The sequence below is a fragment of the Vigna radiata genome, chromosome 7, assembly GCF_000741045.1.
Source record: "Vigna radiata var. radiata cultivar VC1973A chromosome 7, Vradiata_ver6, whole genome shotgun sequence".
Classification (NCBI taxonomy): domain Eukaryota; kingdom Viridiplantae; phylum Streptophyta; class Magnoliopsida; order Fabales; family Fabaceae; genus Vigna; species Vigna radiata.
Window position 1 is genome coordinate 9,698,105 of NC_028357.1, and position 10,168 is coordinate 9,708,272.

The following is a 10,168-nucleotide window of genomic DNA, read 5'->3' on the forward strand; positions in this document are numbered from 1 at the left end:
GCTCCACCCATTTAGTATAAGGTCGTTCGGTCTTGTACATAATTTTGCAGTAGATTAAGACTTTGTATAAAGTTTTAATTTTATAGTTATTTTGGGGTAACTGTACGGTTAATACTTCATTACATAGTGGATAATTGTTCTATCATATCAATTCATGTGATTATTCTACTATGTAGTTTATACTATATTTTGAGATGTTACAAATTGTATTTTAATTAATTAAAAAATATTTTAATATATTAAAATATTTTTGTTTTTTCTTGTTGGGTTTGAAAGGAAGTTGTAATCATTTCAAATCTTAGAGATTTACAATTTACTCTATTTTAATCAATTAAAATGAATTTTCAATGGATTAAAACCATGTAAAATTTTAAATCTTGGATTTACTTCTCTAATTGGTTAAAACAATAATTAAATAAATTGAAATCAGTTAAAGAGAAGATTTTATAGATAAAGAATTTTAATGCATTAATATAAAAACAAGCATATTAATCCTAATGAAATTGAACAAAATGTTTTTCATGAATGGGGAAATACTTTTGCAAATTAGAGACGTGTTTTGCTTGAGATGGAATCACTTTATTAAAATGTCACAAGTCGACTTGGTCTTCAAAGGTAATTTGAGAGCATGTTGGAGGTGATGCTCGAATTGTCAATGAGGCGTGTAATATAAACTTTCTATTTGTAAACATTTGAGTTTGTGCAATTAACAACTTTTCAATAGCTAAATTTTAATACTGATACATGTAATATAAAACAAATCATTGTTATCATATTTGCTCCACTAACTATTAGTTTATCAAATTTGACTTATCCATCAAGCATATTACGATATTGAGTTTTGAAGTCATTAATCACACAATCACTTCCTTCAATTGTGATTTCTTCTCTCCTTCTCTTGTTAGTAGAGATAAGTTGCTAACTTTACTTGGTCAAGCACCTTTTGTGGGATTCCAATACTTGTTAAGTTGTTTCAAAGAAAGATATCTAGATATTCACTTGCTAACTCGTAAGAAACTATAATATCATCTTTTAACTCAAAATCTTAAGTGAATAGATTTATAATTATATGAGACTTCAACAATATCTCTCATAAAGTGAGTCTCTTCCATATTTTTATACTCTCTCTCTCTCTCAAACAAATATATCCTTATCCAAACCAGTTGTGATAAACTCATAACTAATGCCGTGTTGAAATATCAAACTCTAAACAGCTAGAGAGGACAGAAAAGTAGCAAAGTTCTAAACAATAGTGATTGACATAAAAGTAGGAAGTTAAATACCAGTAAATGAAAATTAACATATCGAACCTATGTCAACAGTTCAGTCAGATCACTCTTTTGACTGTCCAAAAACACTAACATAGCCAGAAAATGATTTCAATAGAACACAATCTTGTGAATACTTAATTATAAAATAATGGCACAATTTTGCCACCAATCGTAGAAGTTTTATACAACGAAACCCTCAAAATTTGCAGGACACTATTAGCATGATTAATCAATTGATAACGCTATGATTGTTAGATCCTCCAATATTACACTGCAAAACATTAATTTCCGCCACAATTTGATATACAATTTGGGGAAAGCTCAGCAAAAAGGTAAGGATGGTCGTCTGAACCTTTTAGTCTTCATTATTTTGACAGATCTGAAATTAGGGAATATAAATTCAAAGGAAAGGTTTTCCATCAGGGCAAGGTAGCTTTAAGTTCTTTCCTATCAGCGCCCCAAGCCTGAAATTCAGAAGATCACCAATCAGACTTGAATAAAACACATCATCCACCGAGTAACTAAATATATTTACTAGAATCAAACAGCATATGCATCTAATTTTCACGTAATTTTAAAAATTGGATCTGTTTTCACTTCGAGAATTGAACAGCTTATAAATAAAATCAACCAATCCATGCTAAATTAATCTTCCCATCATTATTTCAAATATCAAAACTCTTATTTAAAGTACTTTCTCCGTTTCAAAATGATTATCATTTGACAGGTTTTAATTGGTTTTAAATTATGAGACTTTTACGAAACTACGTACTGACTATTTTTTCTTTTCAACTATATCCGTAACTTTTTGGTATCTCCATTCAGAAGAATAAGAGAGTATTAGTGGAATGAAGAAGCCAATTAAGTGAGCTTATTATATCCTTGAAATTGAGAATACTACATGACTTTCTTAATCCTTGTATAAAGCCTTAAACAACAATTATTTTGAATCGGAAGGAGTAATAGTTTCCCCAATATTAAGCAAAAGACTACTGCATCTTTCATGTATCGTTTGATTGGTTAGACCCAAATTCATGTAACATTTGATAAGAACAGAATAAAGAAAGCTAGACAAAAGAATGAGTAGAGATGAAATTTTGACTACCTCGACACCTAAACCTTTAACATAAACGTTCTTAAATAAATCAGATGGCTCAGGCATTTGACTTTCCTGGAAATCAGAAAAGAATATAACTCAGAGAGACTGTAAATCACATAGAACTGCAAAAGATGGAAATATGTGGGATACCAAAATTAGTAAGAGAAGAATAAACACCTTTGCTTTGGCAATGACTTCGTCAACTTCTTTTCTTACTTCCTTTTCAATGTCCTGAAAGATGTGCATAATAATTTAGCGTGAAATTCTAATGTTCCATCAGCATTATTATGATAATAGGAACTTTGATTTCTTTAACAAAATACAGAGATCAACATCTTACAGCGGAGGCACACCTCTTTAATTCCTCTAAATCAAAAACACAATAAAAAGGAAAATGGTTACAGGTTGTTCAAGGGGTTTTCTTCTCCCCTGCCTTATGGCCCCAAACCCTCGCTCAATGTCAAGGAGAGAGGATTGAAAAGGTAATGATAGGTGTAGTATTTACTAGAATGGAAGATATCGTATGGAGTGTACCCCCACCCTGGCCCAATTCCCTGGCCCAATTCACTGGATCTACTCCATCAAACAATTTTACAGCAGAAAGAAAATAAACGAAAAATCAATTGGAATACCAGCCTCTGTGCTGTATCGTGATTTGAGTCTTACTAGCGAAAGATCACTTTCACAAACCTAACTACCTGATACAGCTTATCCTCCTTGTTTTGAGCATTACCATATTCCTATCCCTTCTGGTAGACAATTGTCAAACATGACTGTTCTCTCTATGGCCTGCTGTTTTAATTGGGACTTTAAATTACTTGGCCATAAAGTTCCCACTTTCCCTTTCCCTGCATTCCTAATACTATTGCTTGTCTAACATTAGTATACGAGACACTTGCGTGATAAACTAGAAGCCGTTCCCAATGGGCAGAAAATTTGTGACACTTATTCCAACTTTAAAGAAAATCATGACACATAATCCACGATAGACAAACAGGTCATATCATCATTCAACACATGACATAACATAACTTTCTGGCAGAATAAAGCTCAAGTAAACAGTAACTACCATAATTAAAGTCTACCGAGTACATGATAATTAACCTGAGAGAACAACTATTTTAATATAGCTACAATATTATGAAAAAATAGAATTGCACAATTTCATAAAAATAACAATTCGAAATCTATTATATAAACATAAAATTTACGCATTGCTAGGTGACCTACGGGCACAACAAAGAAAACTGTTTCATGAACTTGAAAAGTAAAATACCACAACGCCAAGAAAAAATTGACCAAAAATATTAAGATGAAAGCAAGACTGCAGGAGTATTTAAAACAAAACAAACACATCACATTTTAAAATTGACGTGTGGAGCTTGAGTACAAACTTCACTCAATCACCTTTAGCTCCTTTTCAGTAGAAATCTCATGAACCAATAGCAGCTTTCTTACTCTTTCAATTGGATCACGCTCCTATAATCAAATGACAGGAGTAAAAAAAAGAGATAGAGTAAAATTCTCAATACAACTAAAATAATAAGACATATAATCATGGTCATAGTAATATATACCTGTCTCACACCAGAAATTTCATCACGTGTGCGGTATGTGCTGCCAGGATCAGACATGGAGTGGCCATGGTATCTGTATGTGTCCATTTCAAGAATCTGGACAAAATAATTAAGAGAAACAATTATTATAATATAAGAGAATAAAATAATCAAGCTAAACATAAATTTAAGAAATATAAGTACAAATTAATAGTAAATTTACTCACAATGGGGCCATTCTTCAAAGCAAACTCCTTGGCAAATTTACAAGCTTGTTTCACAGCAAGAACATCCATGCCATCTACCTGCACAAAATTACTTCCAAAATGATAAAAGAAAATGTGTTCACGAAAAGACTACAGTGTATATTCAACTATGTGCATATATAGTTATTAATCAGGGATTGCAACCCGCCAATCCTGAACTACCACTAACCAGCAACAAAAATTGCCACAAAAGTAGAGAAGACAATGGAAGGGCTGCTATACCATAGTCTTATATAAAAAATAAATAATTTATTTACACTATACACACATACATGCTCTAAATAAAAACATTTATAATTGAAAAGGATAGAGATACAAACATGAAAAAGGAGGTTGAATCGTGCTGTGTTATGTTTTTGGGCAGATCAAAAGTTTTGATATGAATTTCCTTTTAAACACAGCTTCATGCAGCTAAAAAAAGTTGTTGACAATAGACAAATAGATACTGTCTAATGAACTAAGACAATATATTTTTTTTTTAATTAAACCTCAGTTTTTTGGTAAAGGATCTTTTCACAATCAAATTCCACCAGTGCTTACAGAATATGCATAAAAGATAAGGGATCAGAAATATTAACATAATCTTTTATATTCATTCACCAAATAACCTTGGGCAGTGTCCAGTCCTTGATACTCAAACAAGTATTTTTTACCAAGATGACAATGATCCAAGGTTAACCTAATCTTCATAACCCTTCTTATAGTAATATACCCAAGTTCAATCCAATTGTTCTTGAACACCAGCCTCTTCAAGTTCTACACACCTTGTGTTTAAAAATAAAATATAGCATACTATCACCCCATGATGAACAATGAGGACTATGACTGATAGTTGCCAAGTCTCTTTTATGGATATATAAGAAATGCATTAAGAAGAAAAATAAAATGTAGCTAGAGTACAAGTTATTACAGTTTCTCTGTAGCGAGCAACATTAATTCTCGCTCTCACTATTCATACATGTTCTTCTAAGAGATGTCAAGGTATTCTTCAGTCTGAACGCACTTCAACCAAATTTAAACACGGTTGCATTCAATGTCATATGTTAAAGTAATTTCAGATCACAAAGTCACCTCTGTCCCTCTAGGCTTGGTAGTGTGAGTGTACTCAGCTATTGTAATTTGGCAGCTGTCGCTATTTAGCTGGACTCAGTTACATGTAAGTTAAAACCATTCTAATGTGACATCTGTCACTAGTTAGCTAGAGTTATTTACTGTTTATCCCGTATAAATATTGTTTCCGTAACAGCACAATGTAGTAATTAATTTCATAAAATAAACACCGATGTTTCTTTTCACAATTTTCTAAGAATTCAACCACAACAACTGCGAACTTTACTCCTCGACATGGTTCTTGAAGACTTGCATGGTTTCAAAAATCTTAGGCGAAATCAAATCACTCATTGATTCTCTTGCTTCAGTAGGTGTGATCTAGTTTCTCATCAAGAACATTATGACACCTCCCTTGAAGGACTTCCACAGTATTATAGTTCGAAAATTTGTTGTATCCATAGGAAATTTGAGCTTCTTCCAATTAAAGAAATGGAATCACTTATATTAGCACAAGAGCTAAGGTTACAGGAATTTCACAAAAATTTTATCAATGAATCCACTCCATTAACTTAAGCCATTTTAATGGGCCTAACAGTTCTGTGCCCCCTAAGGTTTCAAACTCCTCTCAAGCACAAATTCCTTCTAATAAGTCTACTATTTTTGTTTATACTAGTTCCAAACACCTGTAGCATTTACGACAACCCCATAGCAATGTTTTGAAACTTGTACTACCACATTGTAATTTACCTTCAAATATAGTCAGTCATGTGTTATGTTTTGCTTGTTGTATAGGGAAATGTCACTGTATTTATGCTCCCCATTCCCCCATTATTTATCAATATCCTTTAGAACTTGCTTATAGTGATCTGTGGGGTCTATGTCATGCCTTCCACACAAAATTATCTTTATTATATGACTCTTTGATGTCATTTTGTGCTTTATGTGGATTTATCTCTTGAAAATTAAGTATGGGGCTCTTTTAGTGCTCAAACACTTCAAAACCATGGCAGAATTAGTATTTGGGACTCCCTTTATTAAGTCCCTTCAAACTGAATGTGACGAGGAATACAAAGCATTTACTTAGTACCTAACTACCTTAGCATTGTTCGCCATCTGATATGTCCATACACATCACTAAAATGATGTAGATGAAAAGAAGACGTAAGCTAACAGTTCAGCGGGTCTCACCCTCGTGAGTCATGCCTCGCTTCATTTAAAATTTTCAAGCAATGCTTTTCTCACTGTTGTTTATTTAATTAATTGCCTGCCTACAATATCCCTCGATTTTGTTGTCCCTTGTACTACCTTGTTCAAACAACCACTTGATATCACTTCCTAAAAGTTTTTGGTTGTTCCTGTATTCCTTTACTTCACCCCAACGATCCCAAAAACATAACTTTTACTCCCACTAATGCATAATTTTAGGCTACTCCGCCTCTCAGAAGGGTTACAAGTTTCATCCCCACAGGTTAAATATTCATCTCTAAAGACAATGCCTTTAATGAAACTCACTTTCGTTACCAAGAACCTTTTTCTTCTTCCCTTTTCCGACCTACCTCTTCTAAACCCATTTTATCTCCTGCACAATTCCTATTGTTCCCCCAAGCCACACTGTTCCTCCTCATTCCACCTCTCCTTCCCAGTCCAATCACTACAAAACTCTAAATCTATCACTCTATCTCAACCTTCGACTCTGTTTCTCCTCTACCCCAACCTGCCAATGTCCATCAATCTAACTCGCAATCAACAAAATCAATAACAAGAGTCATTGCCCAGACAGACATTCAACTATGTGAACAAAGAGGAAGTCTGGAAATGAAAAAAAATAGCCAAAATGGAAAATATATTAAAATTGGGGGTGCAGAAAGAATACAACACAGGAGAAGTCATCACTAATCAGGCTTCACTTCAATGTGCGAACAGTGAGCATTCAATATTCATAACGCATTTCCTTAAACAAAATAAAGCCATTAATCTCTCTAACCTTCAATCCAGGAGCATAATCCCCACGCTTGTAATAAGCAGGACTCTTAGCAGCTCTCCACTCAGCAGTCCCCATTCCATCTGTCCCACAAACAAACCAAATTATTCCTCAACCCAAATCAACGAAGGCCTCCTTCCCATAATTTATCAATAAGCACAACTAAGCTTCTCCCAAGTTAAAATTAACTTTTGTGTAAGCTCAAATAAACTTTTGGAGAACTTGCCAGAGAATTTCGGCAAATTTTAACTTATGATCAAAGCTTATTCAAAAAAGAATCCAAACAAGTCTAAAACCACACATTTGAAGTCACTAATCAAACAAGGTCAAACTCACAATGGTTATTCTCGCAGACAAAAATAGAAGGAAGATCCCAAAGCGCAGAAATGTTAAGCGCCTCGAACAACTGCCCCTGATTGGCAGCACCATCACCGTACAAAGAAAACGTAACAGTCTCATCCTTAGAATACTTCTGAGCAAAAGCCAATCCACAACCAAGCGGAACCTGAGCCCCTACAATGCCATGCCCACCGTAGAAGCCACCCTCTTTCCTGTAAAAGTGCATGGAACCACCTTTCCCCTTAGAGCAACCGTCGCGGCGGCCCATGAGCTCGGCGAAGACCTCGATCAGGGTTCCGCCACGGCTCAGGAAGGTGCAGTGGTCACGGTAAGCAGTGATGATGCAGTCCTTGCGCGTGATCGCGGCCTCCATCCCCACCGCAACGGCCTCCTGCCCGTCGTAGAGATGGCAGAAGCCGCGGATCAGCTTGGCCTTATAGAGGGAGTCCGCCGCGATCTCCATCCGCCGCATCAGCGTCATGTTACGGAAGAACGAGAAGAGCTCCGCCGCCGATGTCTCGACGGCGCGTGAAGGCTCGTCGCAGCGATGGGTGGTGAAGGGAAGCGAAGTGTCCACGGTGAGAGGTTCCGTGGACAACGAGGACAACGACCGTCGTCGTAGCGACAAATAAGAGGAAAGGGGCTTCAGCAGATTCAATGGCGATGGCGAAGCAACTCGCGATAGAGCCATTTGGATCGAAAGAATGAGGCAAGAAACCAAAAATGAAATTATTTGAAAATTGGGTTAGATTTTAGAAGAAAAAAAAAAGTAGTTAGATGCAGAGTTAGGTGAGAGTGACGATGGAAGATTGACAAAGATAGAACGAAAAGGAATTTGGATTCGGTGTGTTAATCAATGATGGAGTTGTGTACACTCTATACTGTGTACATCGTAGATCTTCGTCAATGGCTCTGGTCGACTCACGTTTCTTTCGAACACCTCGTTCAGTCTTACGTGGATTCATCTAAACCGTTAGACGTAGATCAAACTTACCACTATATTAATTTTGAATGCACAGAATCCATATCCCTGAACAGGAGAATTTTTGTTTCGTTCTTATGATTAAAGTACTTGAATTTGCACACCTTCTCCCCTAATATATTTCCCTTTGCTACACAAAAAGTTACTACCACATCTTTTCCTCTCTCCACGCTTGTCTCATTTTGTTCTTTTCAATTTAATATTATAAATTGGATTATTTATGTATTATATAATTGTTTAATTTTTATTATTTCATCAAATTTTATCAAATATTTAATAAATATATTAACTTGAAAGTGAACCATAATACAGAGAATTTAAACTGTGAAATTAGAATTTATGTTCTCAAATTTTGAAATATTTTGATTTTTGAAAATAAATTAGTATACTTCTCAATATAATGGTGTAATAACAGGTTAAATTCATATTTAAGCTTAAATATAAAACAAGTAAGAAAAATAACAGTTAAATTATATTACTATATAAAACCTATATCAAAATTCAGATAGGAATAAAATTTAATTCGGTTAAAAATATATTTAGCTAATAATTTTATGGTTTAATTGCTTCTTTTATTCCTAGTTTGATTGAAGTGGGTCAAATTCGTCCCCTTTTTGGAAAAATGTCAATTTTGTCTTCATATAGAAAAAATTTGTATCAATAAAGTCATTTCCGTTAAATACAAATTAATGGTGTTAAAAACTTAAAGTGAGTTTTGAATAATAACCACTTCATGGATCCGATCCCTGATTTTGCAGTGGATAAAGTAAGTTTTGAAAGTAATGATTTTTAACGGAGATGACTTGATTGACACAATTTTTTTCTATATGGGAACGAAATTGACATTTTTCTAAAATGGGAACGAATTTGACACACTTCAACCAAACTGGGGACAAAAGAAACAATTAAACCTAATTTTATTACTCCGGTTAATGTTATATATTTTAACAATTAAAATTAAAAATTCTACTTTTATCAGACTATATTGTAGCTACTTTAAAAATATATTTTAACTAAGTAAAATAAAGCTTATAGTTTGAAGTAAATATATCTTAATCTTTCAATAAAAATTAACTTCCGCTTTTAGCTATTATTTTTTCCAAGGTTTGACCTTTGAAAGATTCTGTGTTGTTTGGTCGCCGCCATTTTTAACTTGAAAAACAAAAGGAAACTCTTGCTTCCAAAACTGCAAACGCAAAAAATTAAAATGTATTTTCTATTGGTAATTAAAAATTTTTACTTATGTTTCGCAAGGAGTATTTTTTTTCAATTTTTACTTTTGTTAAAAATATATGAACGAAATACATCTTATAGCTTTCATCGTGTTTTGGTCCCTATAATATTTGTGTAATTTGTACAAAAATATATGGAAAAAGAAGAATATCGATCATTTATTTTAAAAAAAAAATAGGTTTCAATCCTCGTTTGATCTCATATTTGTTGGTTAATTTCAAGTGGATTTTCATTTTTTTATCTGAATTGGGTCTATAAATTTGTTAAATTGAATCAATTAAGTCTTTTTCACTAACTAACGTGGTGTGCACTTAATAGGTTGATATCTATTGTTTAATTACGTAGAATTTTTTTTATTTACTAAATTCAAAATTCTAATTTAATACATTAG

The 10,168-nt window shown here is 33.7% G+C and overlaps 1 protein-coding gene across 1 annotated transcript; it reads right to left on the minus strand.

The window, feature by feature from the left end:
• Positions 1-1,315: 1,315 nt before the first annotated feature.
• On the minus strand, positions 1,316-8,364 carry LOC106768556 (pyruvate dehydrogenase E1 component subunit alpha, mitochondrial). The gene is made up of 8 exons (XM_014653775.2): positions 7,560-8,364; positions 7,227-7,306; positions 4,154-4,231; positions 3,948-4,043; positions 3,778-3,849; positions 2,548-2,601; positions 2,377-2,442; positions 1,316-1,735 (listed from the first exon to the last, which is right to left on the minus strand). The coding sequence occupies exons 1-8, from the start codon at positions 8,251-8,253 to the stop codon at positions 1,691-1,693; spliced, it is 1,185 nt and encodes a 394-aa protein (XP_014509261.1). The 5' UTR covers positions 8,254-8,364; the 3' UTR covers positions 1,316-1,690.
• Positions 8,365-10,168: the final 1,804 nt, after the last annotated feature.